We start from the raw sequence: 21,269 nt of genomic DNA on the forward strand, positions 1-21,269 counted from the left end.
TCCCTATAGATGCCTTTGGCAGAAAATCAAGAGTAAACGAATGGAAATTAAATCACTTAATTCCAAGCGATGGTTTTGACAGGTAATTCCTGAGGAATAATGCAGAAGAGTGGGGAGGCTGCTGCTGCTGCATTTGTTGAAATCAAATCCTACTTGTGGTCAGAGCTGTGTCCTCTCTAATTGCCTACCCGGGACCTATTTTACATACAGGACCTGAACATTTAAAACTGTAAGTGTACACACAGCATGGCAGTGTCTTTTGAAAGCATCTGTTGAGTGATGACAGTAAGAGGAAAACAAGAGCACCGTGTTGATTACTTCTATTATAATAATACCTGCATAAAGGTTCCTATTGTACAGACAAATTTATATAGTAATATACAGCCTGTTAAAGACAGGAGAGACAGCTGCTGCGTCCCTTTGTAGTGAGAGGTTGCCTCGGTGGTGGCTCTGAGGAACACGAGGACAGCTGTGGACCCCGGGTGCATGTGCCCTGCATGCTTGCAAGCACTGCTTTTTGGACCTAGATCAGATACTTTTGGTCTCAATTCCCTGATGCAGTTTGCTACACAGACACTTGAAGCATCACAAGGAGGAGCAGGGGGCAGAGGTATGCATCTTGGGGTGGGGAAATGGGGACGGAAGAGGAGGATGTAGTAGTTCATCTTCCGATGGCCCTGGCTTCTGCCTTCAGAAACCGACCATGGAATTGCACTGTTGTTCAGTTGCTGGTGCTCAGACGGATGGGGAGTCATTGCTGAGTGTGACCTGCTACCGCTTGAGAGGGGTATAAACCATGTGGGTAGCTCCACCCTCTAGGACAGCCAGATATGTCCCAAAATTGATTTAGAAGCCTGTCCTAGGGAAGGATCAGGATCCTCCTACCCCTAATTCTCTTGATGAACTGTGGAAGGAGGCCTCCAGCAGTGACTGCAGGGCCATACCCAAATTCCCATGGAAGGATTTAGTGTTAGGTCACTAAAGAAGAGGGCTTCATTATTATTAAATCTTTTCTTCCAGACACTTCTCTATGTATACCTTGGTTTGAACAAGCTACCCTTTAACACTACGGACAGACTTTTAAATTTTGACGAGACCCCAAGCCTAGGTGGGTCAAGTGAGACCTTGTGGAGATAGGTGCTGTGCTGACATTTAGTGACCCATTCCAACAGTGGGGTGGGTGAATTTCAGGGCTCCGCTGTAGGAGAAATGCAGGCCCAGGCCTGCCCGCCAGAGAAGGGTACCTGCCCAGAGCTGGGACATGGGCCAAAGGAAAGGTTCTTGTTGGCACCAAAGCAAAGATTTCTGTGTTTCTGAAGGATAAAAGCTTCTTAGTTTAAGAGTAATTCATAACAGATGCATGATGCAAAATTGAGCTGAATTAATTTAGCTGAAAATTAATTCACTGGGTTGTTTTTTTCCACTGAACTTTTTTTAATAAGGTTGTTCAACTGTGCAATGTGTTCAACTAATATAGATTGTTTCTTAGAAACAGCATTTTACAGTGTGATTTTGGAGCTACCTGCAATGCAACTGTTCAGCCCTCCTAGGCCTTTACTTGTCAGTAGGGGGTTCATCCTCACATCTTCCGTCTTTACTGTTGGTGGGGGGCGGCAAGTAGCGTCAGAGAGAGGGTGTCACTGGGTTCCTGCTGTAGGTAGGCAGGTGGGCTGCTAGAACACCTAGTCACCTTTGGTTGCCTCTTCAGAGCACGCGTGGCGCCTGTGTAGTGTTCGTAGGCAGGTCCCAGTCTAATTTCCTGCAGATACATCTGCCTAACTCCCCCTAGCATCAATGTAAGTGAAAGGGAAGAATAACCTCTCTGTTTCTGTCATCCCAAAGTCAAACCCTTTGGTTTCCTTAACGCATCTGAAGCTATGCTCTTGCTTGAGAGTAGCAGGATGTCCTAGCTTTAATTCTTCATTATGCATGAGGAGAGACCGAGGGGGCTGGCTTTCTTCAGCCTTAAGAAGAGAAGGCTGAGGGGAGACCTTACTGCTGTCCTCAGCTCTCTCATGGAGGCCTTAAAGGGGATGGAGGCAGACTCCTCTCAGAGGCATGTGCTGCTGGGATGAGAGGCAATGGGAACACTGGATATTGGGAAATGTGTTTTCATCATGACGGTGGTCAAACCCTGGGGACATGTGCACAGGGTCCTGTCCCAAAGGCCCATCCTCAGAGGTGTCAGAAGTGGTAGGATGAGGCCCCGGGCACCCTGACCTAGTTGGCCCAGCATGGAGCAAGGGTTGAACTGGACAATCTCCCACGGTCCTTGCCAGCCCATATTATAGCCCACAGGCAAGGCTGCCTCTCACAAGGCAACTTTGTGTCATCCAGCTCGTGAATGCGATTTGCTTTTCGTTGGAATTTGCAGCATCTGGTAACCCCTCCATGCACGTCAGCGCGAAGCAGCGTGTGGTGAACCGCTGCAGAGGCAGCACAGGCCACACTCGTCCACGCTCCCTGGAAGAGGCAGGTCAAAGTATTTGAGCACCTGAATATCTGAGTGTGACAGAAGGGGACGGCGGGGGGGTAGCTGGCTAAACGACGTGGGGTGCAATGGGGGTGTGCATGGATACTTCCCACAGGCATAGGGCAGAAAGGTTGGCTGGGCTGCTGCCAGGTACTGGGGAAAGGTGGCAGCGAAGAGCCGGGGGTGATCCCAGGCCCTTCATGCTGGTCTTGGTCTTGCAGCTGCCGGTGTTTGGGGTCAGCCGCGATCTGTGCTTTCTTCCTTCAGACTCAAAAAGTAGGGTTGCTTTCCCAGATGTGGAAGATAATCAAGAAGTACTACCATGAAGGGCAAGGGGAAGGAAAAGCATTCCTTCCAAGGTCACAGAGACTACATTTAGTTTTATTAAAATTGTCGTTGACTCTTAATTGTCCTTATGGAACATCAGCTTTGAAATTTCCTGCAGAATCAACTGTGTGCAAATCACTTTGTTCAACCAAACTTTTGACCTTTTGAAATATACATTGTGATGTCCCAGGATGCTAGGTATTTCAAACTTCAGGTTTAAATCATGGAGCTATCCCCTCTGGCTAAAAAATAATAGTCTTTCATCTGAGTTGTATATGGCAACTTTTCAGTTAGCCTACCATGTCTTTTTTTCAATAAGGCTTTTATTTTTTCCATTTATGAAGATGTGATGTGAGTGTAGAAACCAGCTGGCTGGCTAAGTTGGATTCCACAAGACAGTTTTTCAAAATTACTTTAAGACAGTTGTTTCCAGACAAAGGACCTTAACATAATTAAAAAAAAGTTGTCGCTTAAGTATGCAGTAGAAAAAAAAGCTAAGTGGAAAAAATTAAAATAAACAATAGCATAATTTTAAAATAGTCAGGGAGTGGTAGACAGGAACCACAAGAGACATACTGATTTAGATCAGTGGGTTTGTGAGAGATCTGTGAGATCCCCTAATCTGTGAGAGATTAGGGGAAGCGTGCATATATATGCTTGAAAAAGCAGGAGGGCTGCTGAGCTGGGGAGAAAATACCTGGAAGAGTGAGGTATGAGGGGAAAAAAATGGCCATTGCATGTCTTGGGAGAGCCAAGTGTTGCATGCTGCAGCAACAGGCCAGCCAGCAGTATGCTGATGCTTCAGCACTGCTGAGCCTGAGCGAGTGAGCCCGGAGCTAAGCGGTGATGCTGGTTGTAAGGGCTTTCTAGCGTGGGTGCCATGCTGTGGAAATGAAGCTGTGCTGCCTAAGGATCTGAGATGCTGTACCCATGTAGTGCTGTATCATGCTGTATGATCTTCCTCCATCTTTTTGAAAATAGTCTAGGGTTGTCTGCTTTCCGTATTATTGTATGATACAAATGTGAAGATTGGAGGGGTCACCATCTTGATGATACATGCTTGAAAAAGATGCAAGCAATGTAGTCTTCTTTATGGATGCACTCAGATGAGGCATTCAGGGTAGTAGTAGGTTTCCTGCTCCTTTAGGGCTTCAAAACCAACAAGATTGTTTTATAACTAATGCCACTTTTGCGGCAAGTTACACAAGATGTCTGTCATATGAGATGTCAGAAGATGTTGCCCTCTCCTCCTTGAGTTAGCCCTCCTTGAACTTTTTATTTCTTTCAGAATAGAAGAAATCTCTACAAGCACCTACTTTTGACAAATTTAACATTAACTCATGTTGACATCCTCTCTTGTTGCTGTCAAACAGTCTTTTGTGAAACTGAATTAAAGCTTTATAGGGAATTGAATAGCTTCCTGTGAAGAAGGGAAAGAAGGAATCTCCCAGTATTTGAAATATGTGACAGAATACACGCTGGGGGTTCTGTGTATAATCAGGCTTTCATCTGTATCCTCATATGAGTTGGGGAAAAAAAAATTGCAAAGAGTTTTTTTAAGGTAAGTTCTGAACTGACAGTATTTTTTTGGTGATCAGAAATGAATTCTTACTTTAACTGTCTATGAAACAAGTCTCTAGTGACACTTTCAAAAGATTTTCTGTGACACAGCCTGCTTCTAAATGTGTTTCATAAGACTTACAGCTGAATTGCTGCTGCAGCATAGGAACATGGGTTTTCATTTTTTTAAATGTCTTGCTGTTGCATGTGAGCATTCAGATTGAATGCGCTTCTACGTCGTCTAAAAGTAAATGCATCAGGACTGAAAGGTCTGTTAGCAAAATTTTTATAATATACTGAGCAGCAAATTCTTTATCAAAGGTCAGACACAGCTCCTGAAGTTGCCATGTCTGTGGAGAAGAGGTTGGTTCCCTCTTAAAATATCACCCACTGAAGAAACGTTTGCTCTGAGTCTTGCTCAGACTTCAAATTCATCAATCGGAGCATAAAATTCCCTCAGAAGACAAATGGAGAGCGAAAAGAACTGGGAGAAATTATAAAAGGCACCACATGGGCAAAGAGAAATTTCTGAGTACATTTGTTTTGCCTGACCATGTGTTATAAATGGTATAACTTTTTGTTGGGATCTGTGGCTCAGATCAGTGTGAATATAGGATCCAGTCATGCTGGGTTCTCCTTGTCATCCCTCTGTAGGCAGTATTCTGTAAAATTAACTTACTCATCCCATTTCCGGATGCTTTGGGTTTAAGAAATTGCTGAGTTCATGGGAGAAATTTGAAGGCAAAGTTGGGTGGGGGAGACAAAGGGAAGGACAATTTCCAGGTTTTGCATCAGAGCACTAGTTCTCGCCACACATTTATAGATAAATTCTGAATTCTTCCCACTGCATATTAGACAAAATACCAACAGCAGAATGAAAGCTTGGTAAAAGTTAAGTGTCATCAAGCTGTTTATTCGAAATAATGCCTTGATTGTGGTGGAAGTGTGCGTTTGGTACCTTGCAATACCATTACTGTGCTCACTTGAAACACGTATTATTAAAGTTTTCATTTTCAAAAATCCATAAAACTTGTTTGGAGGATTGTTAGCAACCTGTGTTCTGTTTGGTTTTTTGAAAGAAATTTTACCTGGGTTTGGGACAGTAGTAAACTGACTTTTATTTTTGAAGCTGGCCAAAGTACGGGAGATGTGATGGATTTTGTAAAAGCTTAATAGTGATTATTTAAAACATTCGGATCCCATTCTGACTTAACTGAAATAGGAGAGGTTACTCGGTAAGGTTAATTCTGAATGAGAGCATGATTGGGTTTTACATTCTTAAGACTTACTTTTATTATGGATGTGACTGTTTGATGACAAGTGAATGTAGTATACTATAGAACTCAAAAAATCCTTCCCCTAAGTTTTCTGGGGTCTCTGGAGCTTTGAAAAATATTTCCTTATGTAGAAGAAAGTTTTCTGTGAGAAAGTGGAAAATAATGTTGTTTTATCATCTGTTTTTTTCTCTACTAGTCTTTCTCCAGCTGTGTTTTTATTTACTTCCACTCAGAATGTGTATGTTTCTTTGAAGAGGTGTGGTGCTGAAGACAGTAACTTAAACAAATTGGGGGGTATTTAGCAGCTACCACTGTTGGTGTCTCTGGAAACCAAATTAGTGGTATAGGAAACTAAATGCAGGCATCTAACTTTGCAAATGCTTGGGAGACATGGTGTTTATACACAACTTTCCTGTTTCCTCTGTAACTTAATATACCTGGCTAATAAAACATATATCGAGATGCTGCTGTAGACTTCATTCTGCTGTAGCCTTCATCAGGGATTACAATGAATTTAATTCCAATACAAACTTTTATTTTTAAGTTCTCACAATATCTAAGTTCCCATATTCAGATATTTTTGGCATTAGCCTAAATATACCTGGCAATGTAAAACGTGCATATAAATGAGTGTTTATTTCTCTGTTTTAATGTTTATGGATATGAATAATTTCACTTTTAGTTTCCTCTTACTCTTTGTGTGTCTGAATACTGCACAAGCAGGGAGTTTACTTGTGATTTTAAATAGTTTTAAGTTCCCTCTTAAAAAAAAATTAATACCAAAGTAAGAATCTGGGCCTCTAAAACCTTGACAGAAGAGAGATTCTATTTTAAATCGGTAAATTTTTATATTCTTCTGTACCTATAGAGAGAATACACACTCCAAATCTATACAGACAATATTTGAAGTTACAGTTACTCAGTAATACTCAAATAAACAAAATTATTTGTTTTGCTGTTCAGTTGTCCTTAGTAAATTTATTTTCTATTTCTCACTTAAATTATTTGTCCTCAATTCCAGAGCTGTAGTAATGTCTCAATAAATGTGAACTAACGGTAAGCTGCAGAGCTTTTTAAAATGCTTTTCAGATATTTTTTACCTATTGCAATGCTTTTATATTAGAAATCAAAATCTTAGCTAACTGTTTTTTGTTTTTTTTTTCATGAGAAAGGTGTATTCACCAGACAGGTGAATGGCCACTTCCAGCCACCAGGTTAGCAGAGGTTGGGTCAGACTGGATAAGAGTTTGAAAGGGTTTGTTCTTAGTTTAGGTGGGGGCTGAGGCAGAATGGAATTTAAGCACAGTCTGAGCACCTGCTTTGTCCTAGGGTGAAGGATGGAAAAGCTGACAGTCACATTCATACTGTCGCTGCCCGATTTTTGAGAGGATTCTTTAACTGACACAAAAGTAGGGGGAAAGGGCAGAAGCATTAGAAAGAAAGGTGAGTATTTGTGATGTCTGTTAGTTTTAAGAAAGAAGAAAAACTGGCTTTTCAGAAGATTGAAAGAAAGAAGAAAATTGAAAGGCTCTATATTTATCCTTAGTAGATCAGAAAGAGCAGTGAGGGGATCAGGTTCACAGTTTTTCCATGGTGATTCTTTTGTTTGTTGGGGTTTGCATTCAATTTTTTTGCTACTAAATTTAAGACCGATGAATGGCTAGGTCTACCAAGTGCTTCTCACATTTCTAGGCCTCTCATTTCAGTATTTCTTCCAGCATTCAAGCAGTCTTCATTCTTACCTGATCTCCATTCACTCTTTCTTTACTACCCTGTGGTTCAGAAAGCATTCCCTGTTGTATACTTTGTTTTCGCCACATGTTTTGCTTCTCCTAGTCCTGTTCCTTAACAATGTATTGAAAGCTTGGGTAAAAATTCAAATTTAAATCCAATATTTTAATGAACATTAGAACAGTTTGGGGTTTTTTTCAGTTTTAAAGTATAGGCCTGCCTTAGTAGGATATAACATCTTCACAAAAGTATGCTTATTTCTGTCACTGCAAGTGCTGACTCGCAGTGGCATTTGTAAATAGTAATTCCATTGTCTAATAGAAAGCAAATCATAGAAGTTGTTTATAGCAACATCTACTTTTTGCTTGTAGTTTAAGTTGGCTTTTTCAGTAAAAGGTAGCGTATATATCATTTGTCATGCAAACCCATATTTAGGAAGAGCAGAAAAAGGAGGAAAAGTGTGTTGCGTGCAATCTACAGTTTGTGCTACCTGTGCAGGCAAACAGTATTGTACATCATCTACAGTTTATGTTAACCTTTGTTATCACACTAGCTATTTAGATAGTCTTTTTTTCTGCTGATAATGGTGATTCTTGTTACAGGAGGATGCAACGGAAGCCAGAAGCACCCGCAGTCACTTATGCAACATATCGAGGTTCTGCAAGGATTAGGCAGCTACTGAAGAATCAGTCAGAAATGGCTGGAAAGGGAGAAGAAAGGACTGGGAACAGAAACGGTTCAGGGGTCAAAGAAAATGGAGAAATCCAAACAACTCTCTCTCCAAAATCAGGACACTTGATAAAAGAAAATGGAGAGGATGAGGGTAAAGATCACGAAGATGATGTCGTAATAAATTCTTCTGCAGTTAAAATGGGAATGAAAAGGTCTGGTAAAGCTCAGCATTGCTTGGGTAGCAATAAACATGAAATAACTGCCAAGACCACAACTTCATCTGCTGAATCGTCTCATGAGATAGACTTAAAACATACACCTGCTTTAGCTGCAGCCAAAGTTAAAAGGACATATTCGCTAGATTCATTGCTGTCATCTAGTAATAGAAACAGTGAGAGCCTAACCAATTCCACTTCCCAAATTACCAATTCCTTTAACACGAGTTCTGCGAGTGATTTGGTTGGAAAAGAAATTGGACTGCTGGGAGAAGCAGAAGCTTGTTTTCAGGCAGACAAAAATGCCACTTCTAACTTCAGTAAAGAAAACCATTGTCATAAAGCAGGTAATAAGGAGTCCACGAAAGAAATGCAAGATGATTGTTTACATTCACGCAAATCAAAAAATAAAACCGTTAATGAGGAACTACAGGTGAGTGAGGGAGAATATTATTGTAATCACCAAATGGATAGTCACTCGAAGCTAACATTGGATGTCCAGATGCTTCGTTCCAGTGCCACTACATTTCAACAGCAAGCAGATCAGTGTACTGGTAGAGGAAATAAAGATAGCGATCCAAGAAAAAGTGATACACAGAAAATTGTGGCAGCTGTAGAAAGAGAGCAAAATCCACAGAACTTTCTTGCTACTGCTTTTTTACCTTTTAATGAACAAATACCCATTTCGCTTAGCATGGAGTCCAGAGGAGAAAAACGCATAGCTGCGGGTAATCTAACTGGTTCAGTGTCATCTACTAAAAATTACGAAGATACAGTCATGGGCAGGGGGACTTCTAATGAAGAACTGAGTAAGTTAGGGAAACCAATGCATGTACAAAATGATCACCAGGTAGTCCTTGTGGAGAATTCTAAGGATACTGCCACACCGCAGACTGGTTTACCTTGTCTAGAAACTGAGGGTGTGGAAACAACGAAGGTCTTATCTGAGGTTGCAGTAGAAAACCTTGCCAATGTATCATCATGCATAGGAGGCTGTGAGGGTGTGAAATGTAACTCCAATGGGCTGACAGCACCTCTCTCTGTTACTTACGAGTCATCTTTTGAAACTGAAGGCTATTGCTCAGCTTCTCTTCATCAGAGTTGCAAGACTGAAAATAAAACTGGGGGGAAAAAAGAAGTCAGTTTAAAAGATGTGAGAGAGACTGTTTCTCATCCTGATCTTCAATGTGAGAACAGCAAATCTTTCGAGCCTGTAGAGATGAGCCTCTCAGTTCCTGTCCACGACTGCAGTCCTATTTCCCTTGAAACTGTTCAAGACATTCCTGCCAATGCATTAATTGTACTCACAGAAGATAACATAGCAAAGCCTGCAGCTTGCCCTTTAATCAGCAGTGACAGGACAGACGGTCGTACTCCTGCTCCTTCCGAGATCGCCAAGACTGGTATGACTGAGGTTGCTCTTGTTCCTTCTGAGCGTCAGGATTGCATCTCTGAACTTTCCTCTTGTATTTCTAAGTCACAAGAAAACATTCTGGAAGTTTCTCATTCTGCCTTGAGATATGGAGAAAGACCTTTGACCAACCATTCCACTTTCATCTGTGAAAAAGATGTTGATGTAGACACAATTTCTGAATCTCCACCTGTTTCTGAAGATAGGCATATTCATTTTTCTTCCAAGAAGGAAAATGGTAATAAGCCTAGGATATCACCCACAGCACTTGATTCTTCATCTGACAACCAAGGAAAAACACCTTCTCCTGCCACTAACTCTGAAAATGGCCAGATTGCTACATGGTCTGCTGCTTCTGAACAGCACAGCTTTATTCTTCCAGCTGCTGAGTTTAGGAGAATAATCCCCAAGGACAGAATGACCGAGGTGCCACTTTGCTCAGGAGACCTGAGAGTTTCATGCCCGCCTGGTTCTCTGGAACCTGAGCTTACTCCAGCTATGCTTGATTACTCTGCTACTGGAGTAGATGTGGGTGGTGTTTGCATCCCCAGGCCCTCTTCACTTACTTGGGGATCCAGAGGAGCCTCCAACCTTTCCATTTCTGGCCTGGAAACATTGGGTGTTGCTCAGGGGAACAGTTATTCCTCCAGTCACAGAGCTGGTGATGGGGCAGAGGAGGCCTCCTCCGCAGAACAGGCTGATGGCGGTGTCTTGGCAGAGGCCAAGAAGACTTTGAAAACTGTGGAAGTGGCATCCAAGTCAGCCTGTCCTGAGAGCGTGTGCAGAAATGCTGTGGGACAGGTGAATCTTGGTAACTGTGCTCCTGCTGTCTCAGACGCCCTTTCTGTGATGGATGATCAAACAGCCACTGCGCCTGCAAATGAGCTCTGTTCTGAGAAAGTACGGGAAGATACTGATGTGAAGGGACAAGAACATGCTGAATTCCAAGATGCTGCTGCTTTGTTCAAAAAAGCTGAGGAAATAGTGGAGTCAGTTTTACACTTGGCTATAGAAGAAATAATAGTAAAACAAGCCATTGGTGTCTGCCAGCTTTGTGGGAGCAAGGATGGTTTAATAAATACAGATATTCTAAATGATCAGAAAGCTGGAACTGTAGAGCTGGAAGCAGGAGAAATCCACTTAGCTGTGCAGTCATTAAAAACTTCTAATGAGAGCAGTGGAGGAGGCTCATCTTCATTTATAGGAAATGAAAGAGTGGATACAAATAATCAAGATGAAAAGATACTATCTTACATCCCTGATAAAATTGACCTACATAGTGCACTAGTACTAAAAGCAAAAGAAATAATTGATGAAGTTGTTAACTCAGCCAAACAAAAACTGGCATGCAATCAGTGGCTAGGCAGTGAGAATAAAAGGCCTTCTGAAAAGGCTGAGCATAAACCTAAGGCTGAAACCCCAAAGATTTTAAACCTGGATATGAAGTTACCTGTCAAAACACAGGAAACAACAGAGAAGGTGGAAACTCAGAGTGTAGCTGTAAACTGTGGAAAGGCAGATTGCTCAGATCCTCCTTTACTTCCAAATAGTATGGAAAATGGCATAGATTGGTCCCAGAGAGGCAAAAAGATACCAAATAATGCATTTGCATGTCAAACAAATGGAGTTCTACCCACTGGTAGTTCAGCAAGGCCAGAATCAGATCTTATGGCACCAGCCAAAGAGGGACACGATAGAAAGTTGTGTGAACATCTGGCTGCAGCAGAGCTGTGTGGCAAAGCTGGACTATCTGAAACTAGTAGAAAATCTGATAGATCTTTACCTTTAATACATAGAGATTCTACTGTGACTGAGGAGATGCTTCTGTCATTGCAGTTACAAGATGCATGCAATAATACAAATATGCCAGAGTGCACATTGCTGCCGCCTGTAAATGTTAATTTGTTATCCTTTACGCCTGATGAAGAATGTGCCACCGTGCAGAGTGAATCCAAAAAAAAAAGCAGTCCTCGGGGTTCTCTGGAAAGCAGGGCAGAGGACAGTCTGTATGAATGCTGCGGAAGAGGGGCTGCAGAAGTACCTGCACAAGTAAAAGCAACTTTAGAAGATTCAAAGGCAATGGAGAGTGAAGAGGAACTAGCAGAAGGGGCAAGTAAGATAGCAGAGGTTAATACTGGATTAAATACACAGTTTGCTGTACCTGAATTGCATGTTATTGGAGAGGACAGTGAAGGGACAAACTGTTTCAGTGCAGTTTTTGCCCAAAATAATGAGAATCCAAAGCAGGTACAAATGAAGGATCAAGACATGAAGAGAAATGATCAGCTTGAAGAAAATAGTCTGGACTGTAGCGATGACATGAAGGAATCCACGGATCATTTGGCCTTTTCTCCACTAATTGAACAGTGGGAAAACAGTTCTTTTACTATCATTTATGAAGGTGCCCTTCAAACTGAGAACAAATCTGTCTCAACTGATGATATGCAAATTGATTCGCTTTCTTCTTCTGTTCTGCCTTCGGATGAAATAGATCTTCTAATGTGTGAAAGAGCAAAGAATAAACATGAGCCAGCCTGTCTTTATGGGAAGGATAACAAGTTGAATGAAGCAACAAATAGCCATAGCTTGGAGTCATTTCTGAGCGTGGAGGCCAAGCGCTGTAGAGTATATCCTTTTTCTTTGTCTCCAATATACGAAGATGACAGCTCCCAAGAAGACTTACTTTCCACAGACGTGTCACCAGAGGGCCATCCTAGTAGAATATCTAAAGATAATGTTGACCAATCTTCTGTGCTATCCCTTCTCCAGTCGGTTTCTGAGCGCTTACAGTTTACTACTCAGTTCAGTAAAGAGGATGATGAGGAGGAAGCAGACAAGGAGGAGGAGGAAGAATCATCATATGAAGAGAATATGCTTGATGGTGAGAGAGAAGAACAATGTCTTTCCAGTCAGTGGAAAGGGAATTTAAAAACAACCCTTCAATCAAACGACCAAACTAGAACTTTGTTTCCTGAACAGTCACTGCTTCTTTCAGAAGAACAACTTGACTCTAAGGAACAACCAGAACTGCTTCCAGATGCGGCATCTCCCAGTCAAACACCTTGTAAGCCAGTTTCACAGAAAGACGATGCTACTCTAAAGCATCCTCCTACAAGTGTGTACTACCAGTATTTGAAATCTGCCAGCAATTGCTCCTCTGAGAAGGGGACCAGGTTTGGAAGCATTCTCCAGGATATGTTCCAGCCAAAGATTCATTGGTCTCGAGACAACACCATGCCAAAACTGGGAGAATTGTCAGCGGTAAGATGTCATGTCACATAATATTAATAATCAAATTGATTAGCCCGGACTGAAAATTGCTCTCTAGCTGTTCCCCTTCCTCCCTTTTTAAGTTTAATTCTTTTATCATAAATTAAAGCAATTAGGTTGTTTAAGATAATAGTTTTAAAAAGAAAGTCTTCTGATAAAATAATTTTAGAAACGTAGTATTCTTGGTTCAGCACACAGATGTAAATGACTTAATTGTTAAACATGCAAGATGTGAACAGAAAATATAATAGGAAGATATGCATACTAGCAAGACTGTATAATGGCAACACGCAGACTTGTCCATGTTGAGGACATTTCAACCTGAAGATGATGGAATTGCCTTTTGTATGAAAACTGTTCTTTCATTTCTTCCACTTTGGAGATTAGTAGAGCTGTATTGTCCAAAAACTATAAATGTCTGCTTAGTGGGCTGTTTGATTGTTTCATCACAGTCTTCTACGAATTGTAGATTGGTTAGCAAGTATTTCTTTTTTAATTTATTTAAAGCAATGGCAGATGAGGGTATGGAAACAGTTCTTCCAATATTTAGAAGTTGAAAAGGCCTCATAGACTGAATGTGTAACTAAAGAATAAAGTCTTTCCCTGATGTTGGGAATATTTCAATCTGTGTTAGAGGTCTGGTTTGGTTTTGCCACTGTTAAGACTTGCAGTTTATTTTTTGCTGGGGCAGGGTAATACATTTTCAGAAGTTATAACTTCCATAATAGTTCTTCCTTTCTGCTGATTGTTTGATTCTGTTAAACTATTTACACCAACTCTGAATGACAGTGAAACAAGTCTTGGTTGTTTCTGTTAGTGACAGTTGCATGCATTTATAGGATTAGTGGACCCAGAATAATCTGTCTATGCTTTGTGTTACTGTTGTAGATGTAAATAGTGTTTTTTCATATCCTTTTCATTTCAGAACCTCATTGACAGGACAAGTCTCAAATACAATCCAAGACCAGGAAAGGTAAGCAGAACTTGTGTCACATAGATCAATATGATGCGTGGAATAATTTTTTGTACCAAAATTTCTGAATGGAAAGCATCTGAAGTTGTTAGTCTAGTTTTCTGTATTTTGATAGTGCATATTCTTATACATGCTAATAATAAGATTATATTATTAAAAATCCTGCCACTAGTAATTTTACTGCATTTCTGTCAGCAACTACTGTTTTAGCTTAGTGGAGTGTTTCATAAAAGAAGAAAATGTGTAACATATCAGATGAGTGAGCACAAAGTGAAATAGGTTTTATTCCAAGCAAAAAATAACTGCCTACACTGTATGTTGAAATGGGCCCTCATTCGTATGCATTGTATGTTGTTTCAGATTATTATTTATGATATTTATGGTGACAAAAGTAAACAAGAAGTTCATTCTGATGTGCTAGATACCACGTCCTGGATCTTTCCCATTGGAGCTTTACTTAGGATAATTAGAGGATGGTAAGAAATCCAGGTCATATTTAAATAGAGTCTTTCCAAAAGACCGTATATGTGTTTCTCTTGTATTTCCATTTCTTTTATTTATGACACGTGTCTGATCTGCAAGAGTGTCTTTTTCTTTCTTTATAATTAGAGTGATACAATGAAAAAAGCATGAAACAAAGCTTCAAATGATGCAGTAAAAAAAAAATATATAATTTCTCCTGGGAACTAGCTTCAAACAGAAGGTTTCTAATAGAACCACAAGTAAGTTTAGACTTGTTGCCTGAAGTGCTGAGACAGTGCAGCCATAACCATCACTGGAAGCATGTGTATGCCAAAGAAAATGTTTTGGGGTTTTTTTTTTTACAGTTCAGTTTCATTGCACAGTAGCTGTTGCAAAAGGGCCATAAAATGAGCAATCTCAGCTGCTGTTTGTAATGTAGCATTTAGAGGAATGTGGATGCCGAAGGATATACAAGTACCTTTACAGCAGATTTTGCAAGTGTTTCTTGGTTTGCTTTGGGAAGCTGGGGCTGGCATCATGTCAGATGTTGCATTGGAATTTAATTGGTGGTGGTTACAGTGAATGTTTCTGACTGTCAGCTATAGTAACAATGCATGTCACATTTATGCAGTTTTGAGGCAGCCTTGTTTGGTTTTGCATATGTTTCTTTCACATCCTAAGAAATATGGAATGCCGTTATTAGTATGTATATGTTTTATGCCTTGCGTAGTATCTGCCTGAACAGGATGTGTTTTGGTGTGTCAATTAATATATTTGTTCTGGTAAAATAAGGCTTTTTATTTACATCGTGTTGTAGCTGTATTTTTATACAGTTAATATTTCAAGTTATGTTAGGCTACGTCCTGAGGGACATACTGAGGGGTGGCATAAGAAAAGTCTGATAGTTGGCTTGATAAGAAGAGCTCACTACTGAGCTTCCAGACAATTGTGCTATATAAGGACAGGCTTACCTAACAGCAACAGGCTCAGTTCATGATGTTGTTATTACAGCTGGATTTTTTATGAGATCGTGTTGTAGCTGTATTTTTATACAGTTAATATTTCGAGTTATGTTAGGCTACGTCCTGAGGGACATACTGAGGGGGTGGCATAAGAAAAGTCTGATAGTTGGCTTGATAAGAAGAGCTCACTACTGAGCTTCCAGACAATTGTGCTATATAAGGACAGGCTTACCTAACAGCAACAGGCTCAGTTCATGATGTTGTTATTACAGCTGGATTTTTTATGAGAAACCAAAGTTCCAGGGGCGGAAATACGTACTCGAAGAAGGAGAGACTGTTCTGGATCACCTTTGGGATCTTCCGGGCGTGAAACATCGTCGAAGACACCTCACAGTTGGTTCAATCAAACATGTAACAAAGGTATAGACTTTGTTAATAATATACTCACATGTATAATTAACTCATACACATAATTAATTTCTGTTGGCAATAGCGGTGTATTAATAGCAATGGACAACATGTGTATGCTGTGTTTCTGATTTTATTCAAATTTGCTATGAATCACATTTTTCACCTTCAAGACAAATTCCAGGGCTTTTGCTGTGCTAAATTTCCCTTTCTTCCTGAAGGTAATGAGCAGATGGATTATCTTTTTGCCACCACCTGCATCTGACACAGTGACTTCCTCCTTTTAGATGTTTACCTATCCAGTTAATTTGAAATTAAATGGAATCAATTCATATTTTTCAAAGAATCGTTTATCTTAAGCTTAAACTAAACCAATCTGCTGTGTCCGTGTGCCTTCCATTTCAGAAGTTAGTGGTCGGGTTTCCAATCCCATTCGTATAGCGTAGACTCCAAAAATTATTGTCACTCCCTCTGCAGCTTTGTGCCATCTGTAGGGGTTCCACATGGACAAGTGGTACACCTACAGCGTCTGGCTCTGCGTACAGCCAGAAGTTGAAAAGACGTTTTGTTGAAAAGATAGGAATCAAATGCCTAAAACTAAACATAATACATCCATTGTTATTCAGTGAATGAGGAATATATTTACCAGATCTTGTGATTTAAGAAGACTTAGCGCTCTTGTTGTTTAGCATAACGTTCCCAGTTATTCATAGGGCAATGGCCCTTTGCTGCAAGTGAATTATCATTTGTATCACAATGTGAAAATTTTTTAGAAAAAGTGGTGTTTCTCTGTTCTCTGCTGGTATAGAGCTCATTTTAAAATTGGTAACCTTTTTGTCATCAGTACAGGGACATAATGTCATAAAAAGTAGAAATACTTTTTGATTCTCTTAAAGACTTAATGATAAATTAATTCAAAAGAGGCTGGCTGAGGGCATGAATAATGAAGTTAACATTTATTTGAGCTAAACAAATTAAAAGCATTTGACCAATATGGAATATGAATATTGATTGATAATGTGGAAGCAGCTAAATAATTAAAAAAAATACCACAAAGACATGTGGAACTATGGTCTGAAGCTGAGGGAAGCTGGGTGTGTCTTGGCTGTCAAAGAAAAGCCTTGGATAGGAAAGACACTGTGGTTAGCTTCGTCATGCGTGATAAAAATCTTTGTAACGCAGCGAAGTAGGTTTGAGTGTTGTTGTTCTTCCAGTATGTGGTTCATTTGTATGGAGGACAGATGGAAAGCTTTGTGGTAGTACACTAGTTCAGTAATCAACACTGTTTCTCACCTCAGTTAAACCTCTAGCAGGTATGGTTGGTTGGGGGGACTTACGCTGTGAGTCCATAGGGCTGTATGGAGCTAGTGTGGGCGTGGAACGCAGTACGCCAGGCTTTGTCTTCTAAACCGTGGTTCGTGAAAGCGTCCCTCTTTTTAGGTTGTACTTCAGCTGCTCTGGAACTACTTTTAGAAGGTAGTTTGCCAAAGTCTACCTTATTTATTTTTTATGAAAAATGTAGGGATTATTTTTAATTGATAAATAGCTGTTTCTTTTTCAGGCAGCTCACGTGTATCTGATCTGCAGAATCACGTTTTACTGTCATTCTCTTTGTCACAGGCTGAGTAGCTCAGTGGCTTTTCTCCTGCCTAGTTTGGTCATACTGGCTGTGTGTCCAAGGCTGTCTGGCTTGTCTTCTAAGTCTTCAAGTGGCTTTTTATGGTGCTCGTTTAATGGCTGCTCAAATACCTTCAGTTAACAGATTTGAAAATTGGCTAAATATTTGAGAGGAAAATGGCTTGCCAAGAAGAGAAAAACAGACGTTTACTGAAGAAACTGTAGGAGGTACATCTAATATTATTTTTATTTTTTACTGGCAGATGTTAGTTTGCTGAGAAACAGTCTGCCAGTAGCTATGTGCTCTAATTTGGCTTCAAGCATCCACAAAAAGCAAAGGTTCTCTTAGCTTTGTGGTTAGCTTGTGGCTTGACTTACTGTAGATATGCATTATATGTATCCATGTGTGTTTACTATTTGAAGTAATGAGGAGTCTGAATTCCACTAAAGCAAGTCAACATGAGCCTAAGCTAGCGAAATCTGCCTGCACGTGCAGGTTCAATGCAGCTCCTGAAGCACAATCTGTTCAGCCATGTCAGTTCTCTGGTCTACTGCAAATGCATATATTGATGCTAGGGAATTGGAGGGCTTTTTCTATCCGTTTCTGGAAGCCCAAATAGGGTGCTAAATGTTAGTTTCCCAAAAACAAGAGCTGAGAAGAGTTGCAGATGTTTCCAGTCTGGCATAATCTTGTAAACCACTATTCTGCAAGGTGACGAGATCTGAAACAAGAGTTTATAATCTCTGTCTGCAAGATGGTTAGGCAGGGAATAACTGGATTCCTTGTGGACTCTCCTTAAGCAAAGCTCTTGTAATACTGCGAACATTTCCATTAACATGAAGGGTGTGTTGTGTTTCTTTTGTGTGGTTTGCTAGGTGAAAAGAAGTTACTAATTCAAGCAGGGACTACTTTGTCAGGTGCCATAGGAAGGCACCCAGCAGCTTCAGATTGTCTCATTTGCTAGTTGGTATTTATAGGACAGTAATCATAAATTTTGTTACTATTATTTTATATTACTACCAGCCCTGTTGAGTCCTGTACTTTGGTTTGCTGGTGATGGGTAGTAGCAAGAGTGGTACAGAGCAGGAGAACGGAGAGAAAGAATTATGAATGGGTAAAAAAGGCTGGAGTACCAACAAGAGAGTAAGATTTAAAGGAAAAAATGCCTCAGAAGCTGACATGTCCTAAGGAGAAACTGTGTATCAAAAGTAAGATGCGTGTCTAGACTGTATTAAAAAGCAATCGTGCAAATACCAGAACTAATTAGGCCTGGTTTTCAATAGACTCTTCTCTCATCATTGTTTTGGCATTTAGCTTAAGAAGCCAGACTTGAGTCATTCTTTGTCCTGTTGTTGATGTAAAAGGCTACCTCATTTAAGTAGGCTATTTTGAACACTTCAGTCACCACAGCTTATAGCTCCAAGGAGAAGACCTAACAGTGCTGGAATTAGTTAGCTCTGCTGGTGCTGTTAGGGCTCTAACCCTAGATCTGGGTTTAGGGTGAACAGCCAAGACCACCTTGAGAGACCCAGAGCGTTCAACCCCCTCACTTACGGTGGAGCTCTTGGTCGGACTAGAAAAATGTCAGAGATGCCACTGAAGAGTAGTATTTCATGCTAAGGTCATGAGGGTCGTCTTAACCCTTTTCAGAAGAAGCCTTAACCTTTCTGCTGAAGGGCACGTTGCTGTTTTAGAAGTGTCTGTTCTCTGCGGACTAGTGCAAGTATTCACCGTGCTTTTGTAAACATCTCTGCTCCCAAAAGTCCATGAGGGAAACACAAGCGCTCTGGGATGACTGTGTGGAGGTAGGAGGAGAGAACCACCGTGTAAAGGAAGACAGAGTGGGATGCCTGGAGGCTGTGACCTACCTACCTAAGCATTTGCTGATTGTGTATTATCATTGGAAATGAACGCAACTACTTAATCTGTTTGCTGTGCTTTTTATTCTGTTTTTGCCTCACTTGTCAGTAGGATAATGAATATGGCGTGAGTTTTGACTGCTTGCGATGGGGGTGGCAGGGCTGGGGAGGAGTATAAGGAGGAAACTTTCCAGTTTGGGATCTGGCCTGGAACACTGTGGTAACAGATTTGCATGGTAATAGTTTTGCGTGTGGGTATCTTATTTGAAAATCTTGACGGCTTGCAAATGAAAGGGCTTCAAACTGAAGGATCTAGTTCTCATCCTGAATGCTATCATATTTGTGTGGTTTTCATTTTGTTTCTGAAGGTGGTGGCTTTATTAGGAGTGTTTAAGAAGCCTCTGGAAGTAATGATGCCTATTAAATATACTCAGGCAAATATTAACGTGCTGGGGCAAATATTTACCAAGCTAAAGTTTACATGCTTGTATTACATAAATTAATGGCATAGTACTCGAGTATACCTCTGTAAATACATAGTGTTCATCTCATACAGCAACACTAAATTTTACCGTTTTCTGCAGTCTGTAAATTGATATATGTAAATTGAACTCAATATTTAGGTGAAAATATGTATTTGTGATTTTTTTAAAAATGTGCTTAGAAAATACAATGTACTTCTTGCTCAAACATGTTATTACCTTTAAAAGTAGATATTTTAATTGGTTTTGATGAAGACCTCAGTTTACTATGTGACATTTTATGAAAGGATTTTGTGGACTTAATCTAGTACACACAAAAATGCCATCGCAGTGAGTAGAGTGTTTATTATGACTGTCAAAATCTGGCTGGATTTATGGTAATAAATGAGAGATTTTATTATGAGTGCCTGTGCTTTACCTACCCTTTGGAGAACTGCTACATTCTTCATCTCTTGAGGTGGAGCCTACCTCATGAGCTTCACAGTCAGGAAAGCAAACTTGAAAAGAGAATACAGACTGGCTTTTCCAATCTTCAAATGAAAAAAAAAAACAAAACAAAAAACTCCTACTGAATTAAAATTAAACATACTCCGTCTCATATTCTGTCTGAGCCTGCAGGCAAAGATACTTTATTTTGCCACTTGTCTAGACTTGTAGGTACTTTGCTTCAGAATTTATCTGAAACCATTAAGAGTCTAGCATCATTATTTGTGGAATGCTTACAAGTGCAACTTCTGATTTTACATATCGAGCTTTATTGTTGGATTCACAGATTTCAGCCATATCTTGTATTATTAGAAAAAAAAAAACAAACTGCAAATATTTCTTAACTGTGATTTAATAAGATTCATATACATGTGAAAACTATGAAGAGACTTTTTTTTAAACTTGTCTAGCAATACACTTAGAATTGAGGAATAGTATTCCTTAGCACTTTGCCATAAAGTAACATTGTACTAGAAATTCTTTTTTCTTAGTCTTTCTGCTTTCGGTCATCTGAAAATAAAGATTCTGGTATTGCAGGTTTTGTTCTGAAAACAAATAGTGTGCATTGTTTGCAAGGTTTGCATTGTTTTACAGAGGAAACATCATTGTGCATGAGGGAGATTTGCCAAAACAGTATACTGTGTTAACTCCAGGTCTCAGAGGAAAGTGAAATAATATCCTGGAGTCCATCTATTATAATTGCCACGTTTATTGCTCACAGTTAAATAACTACTGAAAGAACTTTGCTAACAAAGAAGAGGTGTGCTTCTAGGTGGGATGTTACTCCATCGTTTGAAAGCTCCACTCAAAACCTATGTGAAAAAGGAGAGCAGGCAGGTGTTGTCATGAGATGAGGTGCTGTAATTTTAAAACCTTTTGTACCCTGTTGCTGGGTTTCTCTGCAAGCCCTTGTGTCTTGCTTTTCTGGTCTGGCAAAAGCTGCAGGCCATGTGGGATCTCTGTCATAATGTGACCCTGCCTGGGTCCTCCACAAATCCCATAACCAGGTGCTTCTCTGAGGGCACCCTCAGGGACAGCTTCTCATCCCTCTGCTCTAGTGCACATGCAAGGGGCATCTTCCTC

At 40.3% G+C, this 21,269-nt stretch overlaps 1 protein-coding gene across 1 annotated transcript in view; it reads left to right on the forward strand.

The window, feature by feature from the left end:
* Nucleotides 1-21,269, forward strand: part of CRYBG3 (crystallin beta-gamma domain containing 3) — a 76,764-nt gene that overhangs the window by 18,563 nt on the left and 36,932 nt on the right. The window contains exons 3-6 of the mRNA XM_035895974.1: nucleotides 7,971-12,927; nucleotides 13,862-13,909; nucleotides 14,270-14,385; nucleotides 15,606-15,753. Coding sequence (XP_035751867.1) covers nucleotides 7,971-12,927; nucleotides 13,862-13,909; nucleotides 14,270-14,385; nucleotides 15,606-15,753 — 5,269 coding nt within the window. The remainder of the gene's footprint in view (nucleotides 1-7,970; nucleotides 12,928-13,861; nucleotides 13,910-14,269; nucleotides 14,386-15,605; nucleotides 15,754-21,269) is intronic.

Source organism: Egretta garzetta, unplaced genomic scaffold (genome assembly GCF_000687185.1).
Source record: "Egretta garzetta isolate BGI_Z169 unplaced genomic scaffold, ASM68718v1 scaffold516, whole genome shotgun sequence".
Classification (NCBI taxonomy): domain Eukaryota; kingdom Metazoa; phylum Chordata; class Aves; order Pelecaniformes; family Ardeidae; genus Egretta; species Egretta garzetta.